The sequence below is a fragment of the Neltuma alba genome, unplaced genomic scaffold, assembly GCF_004799145.2.
Source record: "Neltuma alba isolate B1F8T4 unplaced genomic scaffold, ASM479914v2 tig00005642_pilon, whole genome shotgun sequence".
Lineage (NCBI taxonomy): Eukaryota > Viridiplantae > Streptophyta > Magnoliopsida > Fabales > Fabaceae > Neltuma > Neltuma alba.
The window spans coordinates 15,371-40,353 of NW_021634184.1; the positions used below are offsets into that span (position 1 = coordinate 15,371).

The 24,983-nt window shown below is 34.8% G+C and overlaps 3 protein-coding genes across 6 annotated transcripts; 2 read left to right on the forward strand and 1 right to left on the reverse strand.

Moving 5' to 3' along the window:
• The first annotated feature begins 6,333 nt into the window (after nt 1-6,333).
• On the forward strand, nt 6,334-8,192 carry LOC114748208 (uncharacterized). 3 transcript variants are annotated; one of them, XM_028936567.1, is made up of 3 exons: nt 6,334-6,410; nt 6,572-6,709; nt 6,948-8,192. In XM_028936567.1, exons 2-3 carry the CDS (start codon nt 6,639-6,641, stop codon nt 8,095-8,097), a joined length of 1,221 nt encoding a protein of 406 aa, XP_028792400.1. In that variant the 5' UTR covers nt 6,334-6,410; nt 6,572-6,638; the 3' UTR covers nt 8,098-8,192. The 3 variants fall into 3 exon arrangements, with proteins under 3 accessions (XP_028792400.1, XP_028792399.1, XP_028792401.1); XM_028936566.1 differs by having other exon boundaries at nt 6,346-6,709; XM_028936568.1 differs by lacking the exon at nt 6,572-6,709 and having other exon boundaries at nt 6,353-6,410.
• A 4,800-nt stretch (nt 8,193-12,992) lies between these two features.
• LOC114748211 (uncharacterized) lies at nt 12,993-15,102 on the forward strand. 2 transcript variants are annotated; one of them, XM_028936572.1, is made up of 3 exons: nt 12,993-13,182; nt 13,768-14,516; nt 14,656-15,102. In XM_028936572.1, exons 2-3 carry the CDS (start codon nt 13,769-13,771, stop codon nt 14,721-14,723), a joined length of 816 nt encoding a protein of 271 aa, XP_028792405.1. In that variant the 5' UTR covers nt 12,993-13,182; nt 13,768; the 3' UTR covers nt 14,724-15,102. The 2 variants fall into 2 exon arrangements, with proteins under 2 accessions (XP_028792405.1, XP_028792404.1); XM_028936571.1 differs by having other exon boundaries at nt 13,768-15,102.
• A 753-nt stretch (nt 15,103-15,855) lies between these two features.
• Nucleotides 15,856-22,740, reverse strand: LOC114748210 (vacuole membrane protein KMS1-like). The gene is made up of 8 exons (XM_028936570.1): nt 22,424-22,740; nt 19,947-20,158; nt 19,586-19,664; nt 19,041-19,340; nt 18,026-18,174; nt 17,136-17,252; nt 16,648-16,830; nt 15,856-16,357 (listed from the first exon to the last, which is right to left on the reverse strand). The coding sequence occupies exons 1-8, from the start codon at nt 22,497-22,499 to the stop codon at nt 16,178-16,180; spliced, it is 1,296 nt and encodes a 431-aa protein (XP_028792403.1). The 5' UTR covers nt 22,500-22,740; the 3' UTR covers nt 15,856-16,177.
• Nucleotides 22,741-24,983: the final 2,243 nt, after the last annotated feature.

Consider the following 24,983-nt stretch of genomic DNA (forward strand, 5'->3'; position numbering starts at 1 on the left):
TTTTTGCTGTATGGTAATTCAAACTACATGAAAAATGTTAGGGTATTTGCGAAAAGACAAGTATTAAGAAGGGAAAATGTCATATAGGACCCTAGAAGCAAGATAATCTCATATCAAGCTCAAAGAATTTTGAAACTTCACTACCGGTCCTCATTTGGAATTAAATTGTATGGTTAAATTATGAAAACACCTTTCGAGTAATTATATATATATATATATATATATATATATAAAGCCACCATTGTTGTTGGGCCATCCGGCCACCGCCAATGATAGAACGTGCTGAGGTGCAAAGGATGTTCTATGGAACCAAAAAATTACTTAAGTTATAATATATAAAATAATATTATTTTTTTAGTTAAAAATTCAATTTAGTTATAAATATAATATTTCAATTTATTTTATATTTTTTAATTTCTTTTCAAATTACTCTTATTTATATTTTTTTAAGCTATAATTAAGTAGAACAAGATACTGGTAGCTCAATGGTCATGCTACATTTTGGCCTAAACCACTAACCATTGAATTAAAACTTAGCCAGCTTAGATTTAATATTTTATAAATTTAGTAACAAAATTTTAAATTATTGAAAAATAAATAATTCAAATTATTAAAAATTAAGCAGGAATGTTTAAATTGCAATGAAATATAGTTGAAGGATAAATTTATCTCTAGACTATTGACATTTTTCAGTAATATTACTAGGATTTTAAATTTTTTTTAAAAAAATTTGAATCTAAAAAAAATTTCAGAATAAAAATTTTGGGCATAAATTTGCATCTTAATCCTAATTTTAATTAAGTACCCAGAGCTTGCAAACATTTTAAACTCTCTGACCCCTTCATGCTATTAAGTACTCCTAGGGGTGCACAAAGACTGGACTGGACCGGGTTGACCATCAGTCTGAAGTCTGGTCTGAAAATTCTGCGGGCTGGACATTTTGGTCTCCGGTCTGGTCCAGTCCGGTTAGGCCCGGGACCAGGACCGGGTTGGACTGGTCCGGCCGGGTTACTGGACTGGTCCAGGTTGGTGTCCCTTTTTTTTTTCCCCATATATAAAAGATATCTTTACAGCATATTGTACAGCTTTGAATCCAAATATTCTAACGTACATTGAACTTTTCCATTGAATAGATAGAGCTTTCTATTCTTTTTACTTATCAGAAAATAAATAAACACAACTCTTCCCAAGAAGATGATATTCTTACATGATCTATACATCACAAACTAAATAAGATCATTTTTAATATTGACAACATTCAAAGAAAAAAAAATAAAAGAACAAACAAACAAAATAAAATAACCACATTTTAATACTAAACTTTCCTTTAAAGTTTAAATTATCATCAGTCATTGAAGCTACATATCAAAGTCTACATATCAAAGTCTGCTCTTGGCTGGCCAATAATAGTCAAAATGTTCCACGGTTCAACTTCAATGCATATACAAAAGATCAAGTGAGTTAGCTATACAGCAGCCCTAATTCATTCAGTAAGTCATCCACCAGTTAGTACTGACTATGATGAACCAACTATATGGTGATTTTAATCAACCATCCAAGAGATCATCCATCCAAAACATCAACCATCCAAAAGATCAACCATCAAAAAGATCATCAACCTGCACAATTGAACTGACCAAAAAAAATCCAGCCATATAGCCAAAAAAACAAGCTACCACCATGGCACCATCAAACAAACAAAAGACTTTATAGTCATATATGTCCAAAATATCTGAAACTGAAACTGAAACTGAAATGCTGAAAGTCAAACATCCTCCCCAACATCAGTAATAGTGGAATGATCTGAAAAGTATGTAAAACATTAATAGTCAATGACATTACAATACAACAACACATATTATGAAATGATTACAAACAAATAAAATCTATTTAAATAGTTATATAAAATATAAGTAATCGATAGCACTACAACACATACCGGTCTTCACCACACCGTCTGTCTCTTGAAAGTTATCAAACTCTTGAAGCATGGATGCAAATTCAGAGAGAGATTGCCCAGGGAGTAGCCAATTCTGGGAACAGATCAGTGCTTCAGTCATTGATGGGGATAGGGAACTCCTATAAGAGTCCACTATACGTCCCCCAGTGCTAAAGGCTGATTCAGAGGCCACTGTAGACACTGGAATAGCCAAGACATCACGTGCCATTCTAGAAAGAATCTTATATTTGCCAGAATTAGCTCTCCACCATGCTAAGATATCAAAATCATCATCAATAAGGCTATCATCAGCTGAAGTAGATGAAAGATATCTATCCAATTCTGATTGTGGGTCAGAAGAGCTTTTTTCTTTTTGAGAAGCTAACCATCTGCGACCTGGATCTCTACCCACTTGGCTTTGTAGCATTGCTGATGTTGATGATCCTGGGAGTACAGAAGAAGTAGCATTGCTTGAAGAACCAGCATTGCTTGAAGAACCATTGCTTGTTTGTCCAACAGAATATTCATCAAACATGCGGTGCAAGACATCTCTGGTCTTAATTTTCATGGCCATGCAAACTTCCCCATCATGAAAAAGTTGTTCAAAGATATGATACACATAAGCAAGTTTATACCGAGGATCTAAAATCACAGCTACAATGAGCAAAGGATTCATGTTTTCTGTTTGACCCCAATATTTTTCATATTTACTTCTCATGCTAAAGGACATCTCCAAAAGCAAAGGATCAGCATTCACAATGTTCTCTTCCAACAACTCATGAATTAGGGCAATTTGGTGGAAACAAGTGTTAGAAGTGACATTTAGTGAACTTGAAAACATCAAAGTTATATCATAGAACACCTTCAAGAATTTGAGAAATACTCTTGCCTTATTCCAATCATTAGCTTCAGGAGGGCCTTCACGCCTAGAGATGTCCCTTTAGTGAAATATGCCTCATAGTCATCATCTTCATCTTCCAATCGTTCAAAAGCCTTTTGAAATTTCAAAGCAGATTCCAACATCAAATATGTTGAATTCCACCGAGTACTAACATCAAGACAAACAAGGCTAGTGGTGTCCAATTTCTCTAATTCAGCAATATTTTTGAACTTTTGGAGACGAGCTGGGGAAGAACGAACATACTTAATTGCATTGCGAATTGAATCAAAGCTATTCTTCAACTCCTTCAAGCCATCATTAACCACCAAATTAAGTATATGTGCAGAACATCTAAGATGAAGGTAATCACCCCCACAAATCATTCCCTTCCAATTCTTAAGCCGCTTTTTCAGATATGACAAGGCGGAGTCATTACTTGATGCATTGTCCATGGTTATGGTAAATACCTTTTCTATTCCCCATTCCAAGAGGCATTTCTCAATTGTCTTGCCAACTGTATCACCCCTGTGATTTTCAATCATGCAAAAATTCAATATTCTCTTATGCAACTTCCAATCAGGATCAATGAAATGGCAAGTCAAGCACAAATAATTGAAGTTTTGAGCAGATGTCCAGCAATCAGTCGTTAAGCAAACACGGTGTGTAGACTTCTTCAATATTTCCTTCAATATCTTAATTTCTCCAAGGTATAGTTGCCAACAATCTCTAGCAACTGTTGTTCTTGAAGGGATTCGAAATCTTGGTTCTAGCTCTTTCACAAAGTTTCTAAACCCATGCTTCTCAACAATCCGAAATGGCATCTCATCACAAATAACAAATTCAGCCAGCGCCCTTCTACATCGTTTTTGATTGAAAACATGAGGGACTAAACTCCTTGCTTGCCCACTTGGAGTCACATAGTTCAACATTGATTGCTTTGGTATTGTGTCAGCCCTATTTGGGTTCTTGAGACATTTTGGAAAGTGCCTTTTCAAGGATGTTGTGCCATGCTTATTTGGGTCACAAGCATAAATTGCATGACAATATCTACAAGCAGCCTTAACTTCTCCATTTGTTTCTTCCAAAGGTAATTTTACAAAATGCTCCCAAACTTGTGATTTTGTGCATTTCTTCTCAGGCTCTTTTCTCTTTCTACTCACATTCTCTCCAGCAGTATCTTGTCCAAGGTTAGAAACAGGTTCAGCTACTGAAGAAGGAGGAGGAGTGGGAGAAATTGATTCAGCAGGAGGGCCTATTTCAGTTTCACCAGTGCCCACTAATTGTGTTTGTGCAGATGAGGGTTGACTAGTAGCTGCTGAAGTTTCATCAACCATTTCTAACATGAAAATAAAAATCATACATTAATTAATCAAATCATAATATATACTATAGTTCTCGTTGACATAGCCATAATGAATAATAAAGGACCCTCCTCACAAGTTATCACGAAGCATTCAGCCATTCACTAATTGACACCGAATGCATGACACACACACACACAAGTTCAGCCATTCACGAAGCATTCAGCCATTCACAAGTTCTCGTTATCACGAATGCATGACACACACACACACACACACATATATATTTGCATATAAATCTAAATAAAATCAGCAACACCAGACAGGCAGACACTACAAAAGACAATTGCTAATCAACAGTTTAAACCAGTGAACTCATGAAGACAGAAACAGTTTAATATACTGAGAGTGAAGTTGAAGATCAACAGTTTAAACCAACGGTTAATTGCTAAATAAAATCAAGCCATAAAAAGATCAACAGTTTAATACGCTAATCAAAACCCATGAAGACAGAAACACCGAAACAGCATCAGCGATCAAACAATGAAGAATGACCAATTTCTGATAAAAACGAAGCAAAATGAAACAATTGCTGTGCACAGAATAAACCGTAGGAAATTAAAAGCAAGAATAAAAAGCAAAGAGTCAAGAAGAAGAAGCTACTCAAAGTCTTGAATGAGCCTTCCAAGGACAACAAGCTAATCAATCTTTGGAGAAGAAGCTAGCCGAGGAGCTGAAGTTGAAGCAGGAGCGCAGCGAACTCAGGAAGTGAGGAGATAATCACGAACGCTCAAAAGGGAAAACAGAAAAGCAGACGACTACCGAGGAAATGAGGAGATGATCGCGAAGTGAAGCTGAACCTACTTTCGAATCGACTGACTTGAAGATAGGGCCGGCCGGATAAGTTCCCAAATCCCTCGTGAGACTCCAGTTTCAGTCAATTGTGCTTGTCAGCCTTCATCGCCACTGCTTTGGCGACCTAACTGTCTCCGTCTCGTGCCTCTCGATTCCCATTTCAAGCTTGGTTCGCTCCTCTCCTTGACCCCCAATCCAATAGCTACTGGTTGAAGAGAGCGGCTTTCTCAGGTCGTGAAAGGGAAAAGCAGAGAATGTTAGGCCGACTTAGGGCATATACTGAGAGAGTGAGAGTGAAAGCCGTGAACTGAAAGTGAAAGGGATTAAGGGAAAACCGGAAAAGCATGGGCAGCAGAACGCAGAGCAGAATCGCAACGCAAGTCAGCTGGTCAATGCTCGTTGGGTTGGGCTCGGCTCATATTTAATATATCCCATGAGTCCATGACATATAGATGTTTTAAAAAAAAAAAAAAAAGGAGGTTACCTGGACCGGGCTAGACCACATGGTCTGAAATATGAGTCCTCAACCCGGTCTTACCCGGTTTGTTGGTCTGACCCGATTGGTCCTGTCTCTTGATCGGGCTGTTTTTTTTGGACCGGGTCGGACCGGACTTCCTCGGGTCGGACCGGGTTGACCGGGTTTCAGACTTTGTTGTGCAGCCCTAAGTACTCCCTCCGTTCCTTATTATAAAACACATTTGATGTTTATGACATGTTCCTATATATAAGAGACACTTACAAGTTGTCTCTACTTTTTTGTGTTGATTTAATATTTTACCCATATTTATTATCTCCAACTCATACTCTCTCTCCCTCCCACTTCTCTTTCTTTTAATAATTTAATTGTTCTTTTTCATGCTCTCTCTCCTTATTAACAAGAGCATTTTTGCAAAAAAATTATACTTTTTACACATTAATTGTTCTTAACTAATTTTAACTGTTTTTTTATCAACGTATTTCGGTTATTTGTCTCTTATAATAAGGAACGGAGAGAGTACCTTGTTGGGGCCTTGAATGGGATTCTTCCGAAGAAAAATAACAGCGGCTTAGAAATGGGATTCTTCAGCCCCAAAATACAAAAGAAACGGGATTCGATTTCGTGCGCGAAGGGCGAAGAAGACTAGAAAAGGCGGGGGAAGGGCGCAAAGTGCGATGTTGGGATGCCAAATCTCGAAAATTCAATTGCAGCGTCAACGGCGCCGTTCATATCAAAGCAGAGCTTCAAGCTCGACCAGAAAATCAACACAAGAGGGACGGCGAAAAGGAGATAGTTTAGACGGACGAAACTGCGATTGAGGAAGAAAAGCAAGAAATTGGAGGAGGAAAGTGCGAGAACAAGAATCGTGTAGAGATTGAGATGGAACTGGCCATTACTGTCAAGCTTTGAGCAAATTCAGAGTTGAAGGATCATCTTCACGCTTTGTTAGATCATCAGGTAACTGCTTCGTGATATCCCTTCTATATTCTTTTTCACTCCTACAACCGCAAAATATTCACCGATGAAACTGAGATACAATACGAAATGCTCAGAAGAACCAATTGGGAATGAAAACTTACTCTACCTCGAATGCTCTACTGCTCCGGATTTTTTTGCAGGAGATTTGGGTATTCATTTCTAGTGATTTTGCCGGGTTATTATAAAGGGATATGCCATCAAGTGACAATGGGCGCAGAAATAAGTCTCCAGTTTCTTTTAGCAACTGGAATTTGGATCTTCCCTATTGAAGTTGCTTGGTAACCTTTTGATGTTTCTGTTTGAATTATATTTGTTTGAGTTCTGGTTTTAGTTATTAACAAGCAATTAGATTTGGTTTAGTTGTTCTCAATTAGTTGCTTTTTTAGTCAACTGAAGAAAGACCATGGATTCGTGTTTATGATTTCTCTCCACCTTTCTTGCAGCAAAATAAAAGTCACCCAAAAAGATTTTTATTCATAGTTAAATGAATCTCATTTTCTGACGTCTTTTACTCAGTAAGGAAGAATTAAAGGAAGAAGAGTTAAGAATTGATAAGGGATCGTTTGACTTCATGCCCACACACATCCTTGATCTACCCAGAGAATTCCTTGAGTTCTTGTGCGATCATTTATCGTTTAGAGATCAAATCCAGTTTGCTAGATGCTGCAAGTCATTGTACTCTTTGGCATTTAGAAGGCCTAACCCTAAAGCATGTGAGAAGCCATGGCTTATCGGACTCACTGAAAACCCTACTCTCTGTGGAAGAACATACAACGAGGTAACATACCATCAGATACAAGCAAAATCATTCAAGCATTCTGATCCACATATTATTGGATCCTTCAAGGGTTGGTTATATGTGCAATATAAATTACACAGCTTAACTCAGCTTATAAATATCTTCTCCAATATTCATTATGATCTCCCACCTTTATCTACTATAAAGAATTTTGTGCCTTCTGGGATAAAGCACGTTAGAGCTTTTGCAGTATCATTTTGTAAATCTATGAGACCAACTATGATTGGAATTGTTTCTGGTCTTGGAAGCTTAGCCTTGTTCAAGATTGGAGGCAGGAACTGGAAAGGTCACAAAAGAGAAGAACGGTATGTTAACCTGACATTTTACAATGTGAAAATGTATGCTATGAGAAAGGAATTTAACCAGGTTGACATATTTGAAATTGACGACAATTTGGACCTTTCTCTTGTGGGTGTTATATATTCTTCAGAAGTTATTGATGCTTCATTACCAGTGCCTCCACCCTTCCAGGCCTACCTAGTGGTGGATTCTAAAGATAATAATCTTTTTGTTGTGTTACAACATCGTAAGATGTTTGGCTCTGTTTTGATGGCCATTGAGTTCGAGATCTTTAAGACAAAAGATGGAGATCAATTAGTGAAAGTGGATGCGTTGGATGGTCAAATTGTGTTACTGAGTGACACATGTTCTGAGATTATTGATGTTAATGATTGCCTTTCTTCTGCATTTTTCGGGGGAAACCAAATATGTTTCACTACTGGATTTGATCATGATTTTGGTATTTATTCCTTCAATGATAAAACTATCAAATGGTTATTTCCATTCAGGGAAATGTATTGTCTACATTGGATGTTTCCTAGATTTGCATCTTATTGTGAATCACAACCTTCATCATCATCATCATAACTATTTTCTGTTACTATTATTCTTCTCTGTAAATTGATATACTGCAACAACAAAAAAACTCCTGGATTTTTGATGCTCGAGACCATGTTCTTTTAGATTTATTTCACTTTCTAAATTTATTTTTCCAATGTTTCTTTTATTATTAGTAGCAGTAGTAGCAGTACTAGTGGTATTTCACTTGACTTTGAGTAGTTCACTAATTCTTTGTATTCCTTGCCTATGGTCATCAATTTTTTTTTTAAAAAACCTTTTAATACGAATTGGCTCTTTGTCTCAGGAGAAACTTGAGGCGTAGTAGCTTAAATCTTAATAAAAGAAACTCTCTTCTTACTCCAAAAGAAAAAAAAGACTTATTGGTGACGTGTGGTGACAAATCGATGACCATTAAAAATTACCACTAGAAGTTTGTTTTTGACGAAATATCACCAACAAAAATACGCTTTGTCACTAAAAGAATTTTTTTAAAAAATGAATTTGTTTAAAAATTAATATAGTTCTAAATTATGTAAAATAATTCCAAAATATTATCACCTAAATGATTAAAATAAATAAAAAAAATGAAAGAAGTGAAATAAATGGAGATATGACATCACCCATGAGAAAAGGAGAGTAAGAGGAGGGAAAAGAAGAGAAGCCCCAAGTTTAACATATATTTTCAGGGCAAACTACTCAAAAGCACAAATCTTTTTGTATTTGGTAATAATTATAAAAGTGTTTTGTGTTTAGTGATTTTCAACTGTTATGATATTTCTTAAATAAACAAATGTTCAAACAAATAAGCAGACTTTTATATTTAAGATGATCGAAGTGGAAATGATATTGTAAGCCATCTTATCCGAAAATCATTGAATAAACACATAAATTAAGATAAACTAGAATAAAACCTTTTAAACTTATTGGTCTTTTCGAATTTGAATTTGATTCTAGCCCATTTTATTTATTCTGATATGACTTGAAATAAGTGACAATTATCTCTAGTTTAATTACTTTATCTTCTCAATTAGATCGGACATATCATCGAAATAAATCATTATATCCAAAAGGCTTATTTTGATAAGGGATTAAACCATTTAAATCAAATTCCATTAATATATATTTGGAGTCATCTAACTTATGACAAAACTTCACTAATATGTTTCGAAGGATCCTATTATGTTATTAAGTGTTCTTTGGAAGTTGGAATCACTCAACAAGATTTTACCTCCCAACTAGGTATGTTCTTTTACGATATAGGAAGTCTTATGAATGAATTGTCCTTATAAATAATATAATTCATCATAAATTTTTATACTTTTTTATTTTTTATGGATGATTATCAATATATTGACAGTTAAGTAACCCAGGATTATGGAAGAGTCACAACAATTAGAAGAATTAAGAAGCGAGAAGAGATTCTTTGATCATATGCCAAGAGATATCCTCGATTTCTTATGTGATCACTTATCAATTACAGATCAACTTCAATTTTCTAGGGTTTGCGAATCATCTTACTCTTCAGTTTACAAACGACCAAACCCTAAATCCCATGAAGATCACACTCCATGGCTCATCAGTCTCGCTGAGACGAACTCATCGTTCTGCAAAACAATATACGACGACCAGGTCACGTGTTATCATATAGGATCAGAATCATTCAAACATCCTCATCCAAAAATTCTTGGATACTTCAAAGGATGGTTATTTGTTCAATATTATCACAACGACTTAACCCAACTTGTAAATCTCTTCGTGAATTTTCATGTTGATCTCCCACCTTTGTCTTCTGCCTTGTTTAAACAGAAAAGTCGACATTTTTATGCTCAAGCTTTTGCATTATCGTTATGTGGATCTATGAGACCCGTTTTGATTGCAATCGTTTCACAATATGGGGACTTAGCTTTGTGCAAGATTAATGGAGGAAGCACATGGAAAGCTCATGATGATCACCACCAAGGACAACGAAGGTACTATGTTAATATAACATTTTACGATGAGAAATTGTACGCTATGAGGAAGAAATTCCACCAGATCGACATATTTGAAATTGGAGAAGAAGAAGATGATGATTTGAGGCTTGTTCCTTTGGGTGTTATAGATTCTTCCCAGGTTATTAATGTTTCGATATCGCCATTGTTAAGGCAAGCTTATCTAGTGGAGGATTCTGGAGGAGATAATATGTTTCTTGTGATGGAATATCAAGAGAAGTTTGGCTTACTTTTTCAGTTTGAGATCTTTAAGGTGGTAATAAACGGATACGATGATCTACTGTTCGTGAAAGTGGATACATTGGCAGATCATCAGATTCTGTTACTAAGTGAATCGTGTTCTGAGATCATTGACGTTAAAGATTGTCCCACTGCTTCTTCTGTTTTTAAAGGGAACCAAATATGTTTCATGGGTGGTTTATATCATGATGTTGGTATTTTTTCGCTCAAAGATGAAACTACTATTTGGGCATTACCAGATAGGGGCGTGCAATGGATATTTCCTAGATTAACAACAACTGGATGCTGTTGTAACTCACATTGATACGAATCTGGAGGGCAATTTTGTCACTTTACGTTATATTTTAGCCAGCAGAGTAAGAGAAGTCTCGGTAGAAAAGAATATTACAAGTGGCATGTTGCATATATACATTGGAGTTCCTCTAATTAAGTCATTTTATTTTTATTTTATTTCTATGTAATTTTGTTATTTAAAAGAGTCATTTTGAATTTAGTGAATACTAAGAAGATTTGAAATATATTTTCTAGATATTTTGAATTATTCAAATGATATCTGAAATTTATTAGTCCACATCATCATTCATCTATGGCCCAATTAAATGGATATTTAAATTCAAATGATATTTTGAGTTATGCTGACACGCCTCAGAGAAAAGAGAGGCTGGATGTAGATTTACGATTATTACTAAACGACTCCTAGACAATTTTGACCTTGAAAAGATTCAGCATGCATATAGATTACTTTCTATAGGAAGATACCTGTACCAATAAAAAAAATTAAAAAAAAAGTGCTTGTGCTGACACTTCAGCAAATTTGAGTTTACATGAGGAGAGGGAGGCAGTGGTTTTTGATGAGCCTACTTTCAAAGTTAGGAAGTATTTGTACAATGACCCAGTGGGCCTTTATTTTCCACGAGCTAGTTTGAAGTAATAAATTTGGGCACTGGCCCGTATTAGTAAAAATTAAAAAAAAAAAAAAAGTGATCACGTAAGCATAAGTGGTCAATTGGATTGTTCAAATAATTTAATTAGGCTAACAGAAAAGGATGATGATATGAATCTTAAAAGTTTGTCTAGGGGGAAAATTACCCTTAGCCCTTCCATATAACTACCTCCGATATTTAATATAAGACTTTGTTTAATTTTTATTTTGGTCCTAAATATAAGACCCTAGTCTACTTTATCTCTCATATTTATGTTTTTTTTTTCAAGATAGTCCTTCTAATAATAATAATTTTAACGAATACATTTGATTAGCAATGATATTTTAAAAAAAGTAACATCTATTTATTACAAATAACTAACTTAACTTATTTTTTTAATTTATTTAAATTAGTTAACTAACTCTTATATTTAATAATTAACTTAACTTATTTTCTTAATCTATTTAAATTAGTCAATTAGATATTATATTTAGGACCAAAGGTATGGTTTTTGTTTGAAATCATGATTAGAAATACTTAAAAATCAAATTTTATATAAGTCAATACAATTTTTGTTACATATTTATTTCGTATCCTGTGAATCACGATGGAAAAACTATTTATAAATTATTCCAAATACAGCTATTTTATGTATCTTATTATTTTAGTATATTCCATCAAATATCAGTTAATTTGATCATTGGTTGACGGAAAAAAAATTACACAAAAGGTTTCCTAAAATTCTGGATAGTTCATAAAAAATTTAATAACAATTATGTCTCTCAGATTACTTTTTTTTTTGCCAGATATGCATCTAGAATTATAAATAAATATTCCCTTTGGTTTAAAATATAAGATACATTTTGTTAGAAGGGTTTAGCTCTTTTTTTTTTTATAAGATACATTTCAATTTTATCTAAATATTTAATTTTTTTTTTCAATTTTACCTCCATATATTCTCTTTTCTCTTTAATTCATTTATTACATCTTTTACTTATTTTTTATTAATAAAAACATATTTAAAAAAATAAATACATGTATTACATATTTATTGTTTTAAACTAAATTTTTAATAAACATAAATCGGTTTAATGTATGTTATATTTTGAAACGGAAGAGTATCAAAGAGACTAGTATTATTTGTTATCCATAAAATTGTATCAGGGCTATTTTTTCAGCTTCAAATAATTTAATAAGATTTTCAAATATTCTTTGAAGATAATTTTAAGAAAATATACAAATTTATCCTAAAATTTTTTACCCCGAGATGCTAGTACTTGAAAGCTTATTTATGTTCAATGTTACCAAATTTAAATTTATAACAATTCTATCTCATACCATTATTAATCATTAAAATATTGTTATTACTGACTCTCAACGTTTTCAACATAGAAAATAAAATTATTGTAATTTTAAACAGGACAATATTAAAACAAAAAAAAAAGTATCCTATAGTTTAACAATCTGTTTGGTATGAAGAAAATGGAAAGAGGAAAAAGAGAGAGAAAATTTTAATGAACATAATTTTAAAAATTGATAAAATGAGGTTAAAAACTTTTAATTAATTTTTATTATTTTATATTTTTTAATTAAAATTTTATAACCTCATTTTTTTAATTTTTTATATTGAGCTCATGAAAGTTTCCCTTCTCCTTCTTACCTCCATTTCGTCACTCACGCCAAACATAGGATAAATGCTGTGATTACACCTTAATCCTAAAATAAATGAAACCTTGCAAGTGGCGTCAAACGCACGATGTTCGGGATTATGACTCAGACGTAATATAAGGGCTCAGGCGGCAGCAGCAATCAAGAAGAAGAAGAGCACTAGATTGGCGGCCGGAGATTTGGGGAGCCGTCGAGGAGCGATTGCGAAGAAATCAATCGTAGCTGTCAAATTTGTGCGCCTTCAGTGTTGAGATTCAGAGATATCATCTTCACCTTCACGCCTCTCTGAAGTATGTGCTTTGTGATTCTCTCATTCTCTACCTGATAAATCTTTCTTTTTCACCCCGCGACATAATATCCACTTTATGAGACTATCCCCTGTTTGGTTTTAGAGTTTTAGACTACCCTCCCCTCTAAATTGGTAATTGGTGGGTTTAGAAGTGGCATTTTAATCATAACAAGGCCAAAACCCCTTTCTCCGCATGAACCAAACAATAAATTGTCTTTCTGTTTTATGGGTGAAAATGGGTGCAGTTATCACGTTATTTTAGCAACTGGAATGGAATTTGGATCTTCTCTACCGCACTTCCTTGTTAACTTTTTTATATTTCTTTTGGAGTTATGTTTTATAAACGAGAATCAATTCGTTTGAATTGATTGAATCGCATTTGCGAATTTTTATGAAACCTTAGGTGTATGATTGCCATTGATACACACACATTATTATGGTTATAATACTCTTTAGGAGCATTAAAGAATTGATTGGTTAATTAAAAAAAGTTTCAGATTTATAGTTTTTTCACTCCTTCTGGAATTACTCAAAAAGATTTTGTTGAAATTTAACTGAATCTCATTTTCTAATGTTTTTATCTCAGCATGGAAGAATCAGAGCAGGAAGAATTGAGAATAGATGAGAGATCATTCGACCTCATACCTAGAGACATCCTCAGTATGCCCAAAGATTTTCTTGAGCTCATGGTTGATCGGTTATCGATTTCAGATCAACTTCAGTTTGCTAGAGTCTGCAAGCTGTGCCACTCTTTGGTCTTCGAGAGACCTAATCCTAAAGCACATGAGACTCCATCTCTCATTGGTCTTAGTCTTACTGCTGACCCCACTTTCTGTGGAAGAAGAACATTTAAAGAGATAACATGCTATCAGATACAACCTAAATTTTTCCAGCATTCCAACCCATGTATTATTGGATCCTTCAAGGGATGGTTATGTCTGCAATATTACAAGGAAAAATTAATCCAGCTTGTGAATCTCTTCTCCAATATTCATCTTGATCTCCCACCTTTGCCTACCATGAAGAACGTTATACCTTCTGACAAATCTCTCTCTCTTGTTGGCCCTCCTGGGTGTGTCAGAGCTTTTGCAGTGTTATTCTGCGCATTTATGAGACCCATTATGACTGCGATTGTTTCTGAAGATGGGAAGTTATCCGTGTGTAAGATTGGAGGCAGTGCGTGGGAACCCCATGAAACAGATGAGCAGTATGTTAACGTGGCATTTCACGATATGAAATTATATGCTATGAGAAAGAACTATAGCATGGTTGACATATTTGAAATTGACCATGATTTGAAGCTTTTGCCTGTGGGTGTTATAGAAATTGACGATGGTATGAAGCTTTTTCCTTTAGCTTTTGTGTGTTCTTCTCCAGTTATTAATACTCCATCAAAGTGGGATCGACCATTCCGAGCATATCTAGTGGTTGAGCCTCAGAAAAATGATCTTTTTCTCGTGATGCGCCATTGTAGGGAGGTTAAAGTTGATTTTTTTACTGTTGAGTTTGAGATCTATAAGGTGTGTGGAGATCGGCTGGTGAAATTGGATACGTTGGGAGATCAAATTGTATTACTAAATGACTCTTGCTCAGAGATAGTTGACGTTAAAGATTGCCCTCCGACCTCTCTTGTTCAAGGTAATCAAATATGTTTAAGTAGTTCGTTGAAGGGTAATTCGAAGAAGAATGTTGGTATATATTCTTTCAAAGATGGAATTGTTCGTTGGTTACCCCCATTCAGAGGATTTTATTCTATCCATTGGATGTTTCCTAGACTGGCTGGTAAATGTCACTGTGAATCCCATATCACATGTTGTCCTAAATTATCTCAAGCATCAAATAGTTAGGTGTTCATGCGCATTATCTCATGTTAGTTTCTTTTGCAGTGCAATAAAATGTTAATTACTTTTTGTTTGCATCACTCTTTTACCAGGTGTGCTCACCTCTGGCACATAGCATGTATTGATGATGTGTTCAATGGTTTGTACTTCATTTTAACTGCACATTTATTTGGATAGAAGATTATCACGAGATATTTATGAGAACTACGGTATGGTATGATATGATGGGTCCTATTTTGCTAAGAAACGGGGTAGTGATCGAGTTTGACCGGGCAAAGCTAGGTTTGTTGCAAATAATTAAAACCTATTGACCCGTCAACGGCATCATTGTTTTGGAGCAGACGTTTCATTTTCATAAAAGCCTTTTAGTATTTCTGCCCTTGTGGCTCACACGCTAAAGAGTGAGAATATTCTATTCAACTATAAGTTTAAGGCTGGAGAAATATTTGGGAACTTTTGTACATGTTGAAAAAGAGGCCTTGCCCCCACCTATGTGTATTAGTGAAAGTGGATATGTTGGACTATATTACTAAATGATGTAATATCAAACTGTTAATACTTTTTTTTCCCCAAGAAATAAAAAAGAATGGTACAATTATCAATTGCAATGTCAAGTTTCTACATATAAATAGGACAATTTATCGGCCTTGAAAGTTGAAATAGACAAAAAACATTTACAATTTATCAAATATAAATAATGTTGATAATAAAAGCTCTCGTCAAATTATTAGTTTTACGAAACGCAAGCTGCGTGGCATGATGCATTTGATAAAATTGCCCTCGGGAGTGAAAAGAAGAAAAGAAAATGGCTCCAAAATAAATTAGAAATCTGCAACAATCCCGTATCTTTGGTGCTTACCAAAAAAATTTTCAGGTCCCAGATGTCACATTAAAAATTTGTGTCTATCATTTCAAAAGAATAGGAAGACTCCCATAGTACAATCGTAGCAATAGCTAATGAAACCAATGCCTGGTTAATGTGGTTTACAACTTGAGGATTAATTAGCCGCAAATCAAGTTTCAATGCCCCTGCCAGTCACAGGAAATCGAGAAGGGGGAAAGAAGAACCCAATGACGGGTAGAGGAAATAGAGATTTACACAATAGATAAAAGAAGAAAAAGAGAAAAAGGAGGATTTTCAAGCGAAGAGGTATTTTATTGCACATCTGAATCGGTGGGTGCAGATTTGTCTATGAAGTCATGCAGCTCTCGGTCCTGCTGTTTCTTCAGGTGACCCTGGGCAGTTGAATTCACTATCTTGATAAAGAAGTTCAAAAGCATCAGCCACACGAGAGTGTTCCAGATCGAAGCAAACGATAAATCCCACTTTCCCCCCTGAATGTAAAGAGATAAGCCGAAGAGGGGGGAAAAAAAGGAAATAAGAATATGTGCAATAAACCAACATGAAGACATTAAAGTTGTCGTACACAGCTGCATGATGTTCATGGGCTAGACAGGAATATGAAACATTTTGGACAATAATGCCCTTGTGAAAGGGATATTTATATTTGCAATGACAGAACTTCCACTTGTCAACATAAGAAGAATTTATATTTTATGCAAACAGAGCCTACAAGCTTATTGGACTTTAGCCCAACCTAGCTCACAAAAAGATCTATGGGTACCTGGATTTTCTGAGGAGAAACTTGATGGGGTGCCTTCATATACTTTTCTCTGACTGCCTTGAGCTTTGAAATCACATCAGGCAGGATAGAAGCAAAACCAGGAATATGGCTTACAACCCAGATGACCTCATTCTCTATCCAATCAAGAAGTTGATTATTGCAGATTAAGATGATAAATACTGTCTGCACAATAAGAATATAATTTAGAGTCAGTCAAAATCCCCCCCGTTCTTCAGAATCTTTTCATTCGCCTTATACAATATGAAATATTCATACCAAGAAAAGAAAAATGAAAATTTTGAACCTCCAGAAAGTGGGATATATGGATTAACACTTGAGAACAGTTAAGCAGGCTTCTTTTTTTTTCCCGGTTGAATACTAGTGCAAGAGATCTAGAGTTCCCTCTATAGCAGAGCATCATTTGATTTGTTACAAGTAGAGCAAAAGTAATACTGAGCAGCATATGAAAAACTAAAATTTAAACATACCTGTATATGAGTTTTGACAAGTGCCTTTCCAATCAAGGTTGGAAGAAAGAATTTCCAAAAAGGAATCCCAAATTGTCCACACATGATACCGGCAAGGTCAAATAGAGGATTTGGCACCTGAAATTAAAAAAATAAAAATAAAAATAATAAAAATAAAGAACTAAGGCAGCTCACGTGCTGAACTAAGAAATCATCCACTCTAGCAACTTGATGTGTTAAAACGAGGGTTGGGGTCAACGCTCATTTACCAATTACACAGTTATGCATTATAAAAGTGCACACTTACCAGCTTAATTTGATTAATAAGCTGATTAACAAGGAAAATTTGATTTCAACGGGCCAAAAATATGTTTTCTATGGCAACCAAAACAATAATTCAATGAATATGATGCAATCTTTAATAAGATGAATCATTAAAGATGAAAATGTCCAAAGGCCTAAAGCCAAAATTAAGGGATCTTAACAGGAAAGCACAGTAAATTGACTCAATAAAGTTTTCAACTAATAAGCTTAAGTTAATCATTCTCTAATTAAGGGAAAGTCAAAGAATATCCCACTTATATATGAGCATAGACCACCATTATTTCCCATATCTCAATTACGGTAAAAAGAAACTTATAAAAATAGTGGTTTGTCAAGGAAGACTAAAAATTCCGGTCAGAAAAAAAAAAAAAAAACGTCAATAAAAATCATGAACTGTTAGATGGTGGAACACACACAGCAGTCCAGAGTCCCAATGTTCATAAAAATAATAATAATAACAATAATAATAATAAAAGGCAACTAGTGTTAAAGAAGTTAGCAACACACAGAAATTCCACCTATAGAAGAAGTAACAAGTTGTACAGACAAAGGTTGAACTGGTAATGTAGCACAAAGTCCATACTAACCGAAGCAAGCACCAAAATGGTAAGGAAGTTCAGATGTTGGGAGTGTGAAAGGAGCCAACGCTTCATTTGATTTAAGTAAGTGGCCATAATCCCTTTATTTTCAGTATCCAACTCTTCCATGGCGTCCAAGGCCCTCCCAGACTCACGTGCTACAGGAATATGATTGTTAGAATCATGCACAAACAAATTCCAAAAACAAAGAACCAAATGACTAGAAAAAGGGCCAAAAATACATTAAAAGGGCAAAACAAAGCATTTGTATCAGAATGGAAAAGGAGAAAACTAAAGATGATAAAATAAAGTGGTCAAGCACATGGCCAAAACAATATCTTCGACGACAATAGTGAAAGACCATAATATGAGATTAAAGTCAAATGGTATATGAACTGATCTGAAGAACAAAGCAAGAGATGGACGTGGATTCCAACCCACAGCTGTTATCCATAAAATGGAGGAGACATGGGCTTGCTTATAATTATTGTCATATCCAATAACTTTCAAACATTAAAACGCAGATGTCCTATTAACTCTGTCCGATCATGAAGAAATCTCTATACAGCGTGAGGGAAACAAATTTCCATAAGCTACAAAAGATAAGACTTATTTGAAATGTATAATTGCACAGGAAAGATGACCACAAGGTCAGAAAAATACACAGTAGCAGAAGCTGGGGTTAAGCTTTAGTTTAGATAAGCTTAAGAGTAGTAGGGCCTACGACAATCTCAAATTACAAATTATATAAAATTGTTATATATATTTTAGCTATAGCGAAGGCCTTACCACACTTAAAAATAATTTACATATATATTTTTAAATTCTAACAAAGCCTTGCCCCGTTCTCCTCTTCCTAGTAAAAGCAACAAAAGAGCAGCAAAATTTTGAAAGCTTCATATCATCCTACTGAAGTAATCTTTACAAGCTAGATGAAAATAACATTATTTCAACGGTAAGCATATTGTTTTTAAATAGTATTGAATTATTAAATTAAGAGAATGACTAAGATAACAACACATACCTGCCCTTGAGATAAAGTAAGGAGGAAGTTCCCCTATAGCTGTTCCAGCACCCCAAAGAATAGCCTCCATCTGGACTTGAGGCAGAATCCTGCTAAGCGGAACCCGTGAACCATGTACTGTTTGGAACAATGGTGGCCCGTAGTCGGAGCAGTCTTTGTCAAGCCAAGAAGGACCTCTTTTCAATTGTATTGTATCATATGGAGCACTTTTCAAATCAACTCGGCCACATTGCATTGCTTTAATTGTGAAAAATGCTATGTGAGGACCCAGATATAAGACAAAAGTGTGTAAACCAGATCCTGAGCCAATGGAAAAATACGTACATATATAAGAAGATAATTTACCAAAATAGAAAAAGGAAGCAGAAGGTAAAAGACCGAACATGATTGTGGCTTACAAGGATTGGTAAATCCTTAAAAGTATGGTCACACATTTTACACAAGTGCCTCTTTAAAGTGAAGATCACAAACCAACGGTGTCTAACAATCAAGAAAACACAAAGGTACAAAGATAAATTATCTTCTTGCATGCATCTTTTACTTACCAAGGCCAATGGAAGATGCAACACCAAGGGCTATCCACCACAATCCGAATTGGAAATAATTATGAAGCTCCTCAATATGCTGCAAGATCACAAGTTATTGTAGTCGAAGTATTTAAACAACATCGTGAAAGATTTAAAATAAATACTATAAAGGTAGAATACAGTAACAAGACGATATATATGGATATAGATTTTGTCATCATCATCATTGACATTTAACAGAAACATTGATCCCACATATTACTATTTGAGGCTGTTGTAGAGGGATTTTAGTCTAAGTTCACCTTCCAAAAGTGTATATAGCGTGAAATTGCCAACCAAGCCCACTACGAAGGTTAGAAAATAGAATATAAGATAATACCTTTTCATGAGGACCATCAATGGTCATCAGCACTATGCCAAAAGCTCCTACAAAAGCACTGAACAGCAAAAGCCACCCACCTTTTGCCAACAAATATAATATTGTCTTCTTCATAAAATCAATAACAGCTAATGTGAAGAATTTTAATGTTTTGAAGGGTTGTGTGGTTAGTGTCAAAATTTCTAGTTCCTGTTGATGCTTCTCACGGAGCCCTGCAAAACAAGGAAATTTTAGCAATTAATTCCAAATATTACGGATGCAGATTGAGTCACAACTAATTGTATTGACGAGAAAGATTTATCGCAAATTCCAACATAAAAGGCCATCTCAACTTTGACAATGAAGTACAAGATTCCAATAACTGTGAAAGTGTGACAGAGCAACTGCTTCACTAACAACCTGTCTTCATTCCCTAAGGCTAAGCTGACTTACTATATACATTTAAATTGTTTTTTGTTTTTTATGTGCATCGTGATAACAAAGAAGATAACTCAGACCAACCAACATTCAACTCTAGACCCATCACACATTTGGCTGCCAAGAATTTGCAAGTAACTCCTGTTATACATCTTAAAGATAATTCAGGCCAATTGAAACAATTAGAAACTAAAGCAATTGAGAAGAAGCCCGCAAGGAATACCCTGATCTTATGCAATTCAACTTGTTCTGGCATGAAGAAATTTCTGACGTTATTTAATGATGATAATTAATTAGGTTTTCTTCCTTACAAAACATTTGATGCATTTTTTAATGAAACAAGAAAAGTGGGCGATTTGCTAATTACTAGTCTAATTGCTATTATTTCATAGGAAGCAGGTATAAAAAGGGAAGAGAAGAGAGAAGAGAAAGAAATAGGAGACGGAGAGAAAGAAACTAGGAAGAGAAATATCAAACTGAATCATCTGCATAAGCAACAATAACAACAGCATCTAATCAAGTCCTAGGCCCCTTATTTATATCAATCTAACTGCTAAATCATAACTGTCACAACTAACTAAATAACTCCTACTCCCTGTTATATTTATCTAACACAAACACAGAGCACTTGATTTGAATATCTGATACTGATACTAATCTAAATCACATCCCTTCCCTAGGCCAATTCCTTCTCCCTTCCAAGCCACCCAAATAGCTTGAACCCAGAACAAAAATCCAGGATAACAAGTTTTCAATCTATGAAATACAATGATGACTTGTGATTCTGAGTGAAAGCAAGCAATTCAGCCATTGAGTTGTTAGTTCATACATATCAAATCTAAAACCCTTATCAAGAATTCTAACCCTTCAGAATACCAGCTGTAATTAATAAATTGGTGATTGATAAGACCCTATCACTTATTGCCGCCAAAACTCACAGAAGCAGATATGAAAGCGTGGCAAAATGGCAGAAAAGGTGGAACTACTGGTCTAGAAGGAAATATAAGGGTGAGGACCATAGGAGACAGAAAAGCGGGGAGTAAAGCTGGGTAGTCATGCTGACAAAGGTAAGGGAAACAGTCAGAAATTTGGGAGTGGGTGTATATAGAGAGGAGTTTGGAAGGACGAAAGGGGGAAGAAGGACCTCAAGTCAGGATTAGGCATTGGAGTGGAGGGAGCCAACCCTCTCGAATGATTGGCAATCCTGTTATCTTCTATGTTATTTGTAGTGTCATTGTGTGTGGTTTGTATCTTTGCTCTTTTTAACTGTAATCATTTTCCTTCCTTTACAGTGTCATTTGTAGGTAATCTTCTTTGTACCAGTGTAGCGTATTGCATCTAAAGTAATGTATTTTAGCTTAAATTTTCATCTGTGTGTAAATCTGTTCTTTAGATAACCGAAGGTGGTCCGATCTGGAAATATTTCTTGAGGGGCCTATCAGCATTCAGTGATTTAGATTTTAGAATCCCAAACAAATTCAAATCCAAGACTCCCTCAGAAGACAGATAGCTAAGCATCGAGGAGTTCTAAGATGCCAAGACAGCAAATAAAAACCTTTCGAGATATCCAAGTCAACTGACTCTTTTGCACATGTCACTCTAAGTAGTCCCCCATCACATTACAAAATCCCTCCAGGGACTTAGACCGATGTTGATCACCCATTCCACTTGACCATAAAAGTAAGACGCTTGCATATCTGATTTCTAAGAAATGTGATGAACTGAGGCACTGAAACCCCCTTCGACCACAATACTTTGATTTGGCAAAACCACACCCCACACATACTCTAACAAGTCCCAACCCAGACACCGGTCTCTCACGTTCTACAAAGGTCCGAACTTTGGACCCTGCGATTTCATACGAAACATCCGAAACCCACACACTATTTCTAATCTAAAAATTCTCCCCCAAAAAGAGTATAATTAAAATCATCAAACAATACACAAACGGGAATAAACGTGAAAGTAATTATTTCAAAAGCACACTTTTCAACGTCAAAATTTAGAGAAGAATATGATTACGAGAATAGTATATATTGAACTGAAATCAAACAACTTGCCTGAGATCGACATGTCAGTGCTTTCCGAAGAAGACGAAGAAGAAGAAGAAACTGCGTTAGTTCCCGACCCCCTCATCGCTCTCACATACGAAGAATCCCTTTTAGTTTTTTTTGGAACCTCTAGCTATCTGCGTTGCGTCTTGTGACTTCACAATACGGCAACAGCCAACAAATGATTCAGAAATGAGAATAAATGAATTCTCTAAAACTAAAGACCCATGTTTTCGAAGTTTGGTTTTTCGAATGGTTTCGCCCAATTTTGCAGATCTAAAACTACAAAATCAGAGCTCCGTTTGAAGCGTTCGCTCACTTCCGCGGGGTTCCCACGCCGCTACCCAATTCCCATCTGAGAATTATATAGTTGGCTCGTTTCTTTCTCCTGAGTAATAACAATGATTATGATAATACTATTCGGTTAATAATTTCTGGGATCATAATCCAGAGCAACAGTTTTCTTGGGTAAGTAAATCTAAAATAATATCAATATCAATATAAAATTTGAAATAGTCGAAAATGTAAAATTATAGTAATACTCATCAATAATCAATATCAACATTAAATTATTAATATCATTCTTTTACAAAATTGAAGTTTTCTTTATTTCCTCTTTTTTTCCAACAATTTATTTCCCTCTTACAACAACTCTAGTTGTATGACTCATTTTAATTTTATATCATTGATCATTTCATTAAAAAGTATTAAATTATTAATGTACTTAGTATTTTGGGAAAATAATTTATGCTAAAAATAATGCCAACATCAATATTAATATAAAATAGGGTTAATTAAAAGGCGTATTTGTCCTTAAATTACATTCGTTGTGGTCGGTAGGGTTAGAATGTTTGGTCGGACGTTAGCCAAATGCCAATCGGTCTCGTCTCAAATAGAGGCATGAAACGGGAGTCTTTTTGTTTTTTTGCCCCCGTGGATAATACATGAGCCTAACTTTTTTTTTTTTTGGCAGAAGACGTGAGCCTAAACTTACAGGTTTTTTGACATTAGCCTTAAAAATACCTGACATGATCTGAAGTCTGTTTTTAAAAATCTGCTTAAAACGTAGATCTTTAAATGAGTTTAGAAATCTATCCGTCTAAGGTTGTATATAAATATATAATCCTTTAATTATTTAAATAAATATAATTTAAATTTACAATAGAATAACAAAATTTCATTATATTTCATAAAAACTCAATATAATTACAAGTTTACAAGATTATAAATAGAATATTTTTTTCACAATAGTAATGGAAACAATCATGAGAATTCATCATGATCACACTAATAATATAATACCACCTCTAGTCCTAATTATAAGAGTTAGTTGACTAATTTGAGGAAATTAATGAGATTATTTATAATAAATAGGTGTTGTCTTTCCTAAAATATCCTTACTAATTAAGTGTATTGGCTAAAACTACTATTATTAGAAAAACTACCTTAAAAAAAACAAAAATATGAGAGCTAAAGCAAATTAGGATCTTATATTTAGAACCAAAATAAAAGTCAAAAAGGTATTATATTAAGAACTTGAGGTAGTATAATTTTTACTTCATTAGATGGCACCTACAAAATGAATCAAGCCATGAACATTAAGAAACACATTCAAACCAATGGAAAACAAAATTTTGGCAAGTAATTTGGACTAATTTTTTCTTAGGGAAAATGACTAGAAAATGATTGTTGCAATATGAAATGAAAAATGAATATGTAAATAACTGAAATCACCAAATGGGCCTGAGGTATGAATCTGGGATTTTCAAATTTTGGTTAAAGACTAAATGCCCTCAATTTTTTCGAGAAAAAACAGAGTCAAAATTGAATAGTTTTCAACGGAATTGCAACCAAGTTTCCAGGTCTCCACTCAATGAAAACCGCATAGGGTTCTCCCAAGTCTCACATTGCGCTCGCTAAAACTGCATAGGTTTCTCCCAAGTCTCACATTGCCATCATTGAGGATACTGTCAATAAGGCATGTGCGTAGTGTCAATCTTCTTCTTTTCCATGGGGTCACAGTGAAAAGCAATAAACCAGTGACAAGCTTCAATCTTTAGAAAGAAGAGGGGTGGCGAGAGAGAGAGAGAGATCTCGAGAGAGAGCACCCATAAGGTTGTCACCGGTGGAGGAAGAAGCCGGTATTCGCTTTCGACCAAGGTAAGCCACCTAAATCTCTCCGTCTTCTACTTCTCTGATTAGAGTGGTTTTATTTGGGGAACACGGCGAATGTTGGTTCTAAAGTGGGGGGAAGCAATGGTAAAGGCTTAAAATAGAATCTAAAGGTAGATTAAAACTTATAGCTATATTAATTAGTGCCTAGATTGCTTTGAATTGTGAAGTTGGAAGACTGGGTTTATGCTTGTGTGTGTCCGTATTATTCAAAGTTGTTTCCTTCCTCTGAATCATAGTCACTACCTGACAAGATTTCTCTTTGATTGTTGGGCTGCTGTAATGTTGCAAGATATAATGTGTGTGTATGTGTTTATGATTTTGATATGAGTAAAGGACCAAGTTTTTTTTTTAATTTCAGAAGAAGGTTTAATCGGTTGTCATTTGGGGATTGGGT

Bases quoted from the DNA above. Each gene is read 5' to 3' on its own strand.
- LOC114748208 (XM_028936566.1), top strand. From the start codon at position 6,543: ATGCTCTACTGCTCCGGATTTTTTTGCAGGAGATTTGGGTATTCATTT. The intron at 6,710-6,947 runs GTAACCTTTTGA...TCTTTTACTCAG, and splicing joins TTCCCTATTGAAGTTGCTTG to TAAGGAAGAATTAAAGGAAG.
- LOC114748211 (XM_028936571.1), top strand. From the start codon at position 13,769: ATGGAAGAATCAGAGCAGGAAGAATTGAGAATAGATGAGAGATCATTC.
- LOC114748210 (XM_028936570.1), bottom strand. From the start codon at position 22,499: ATGAGGGGGTCGGGAACTAACGCAGTTTCTTCTTCTTCTTCGTCTTCT. The intron at 20,159-22,423 runs GCAAGTTGTTTG...CTTGTTTTGCAG, and splicing joins CACTGACATGTCGATCTCAG to GGCTCCGTGAGAAGCATCAA. The intron at 16,358-16,647 runs GTACCCATAGAT...CTTTACATTCAG, and splicing joins TTTCTCCTCAGAAAATCCAG to GGGGGAAAGTGGGATTTATC.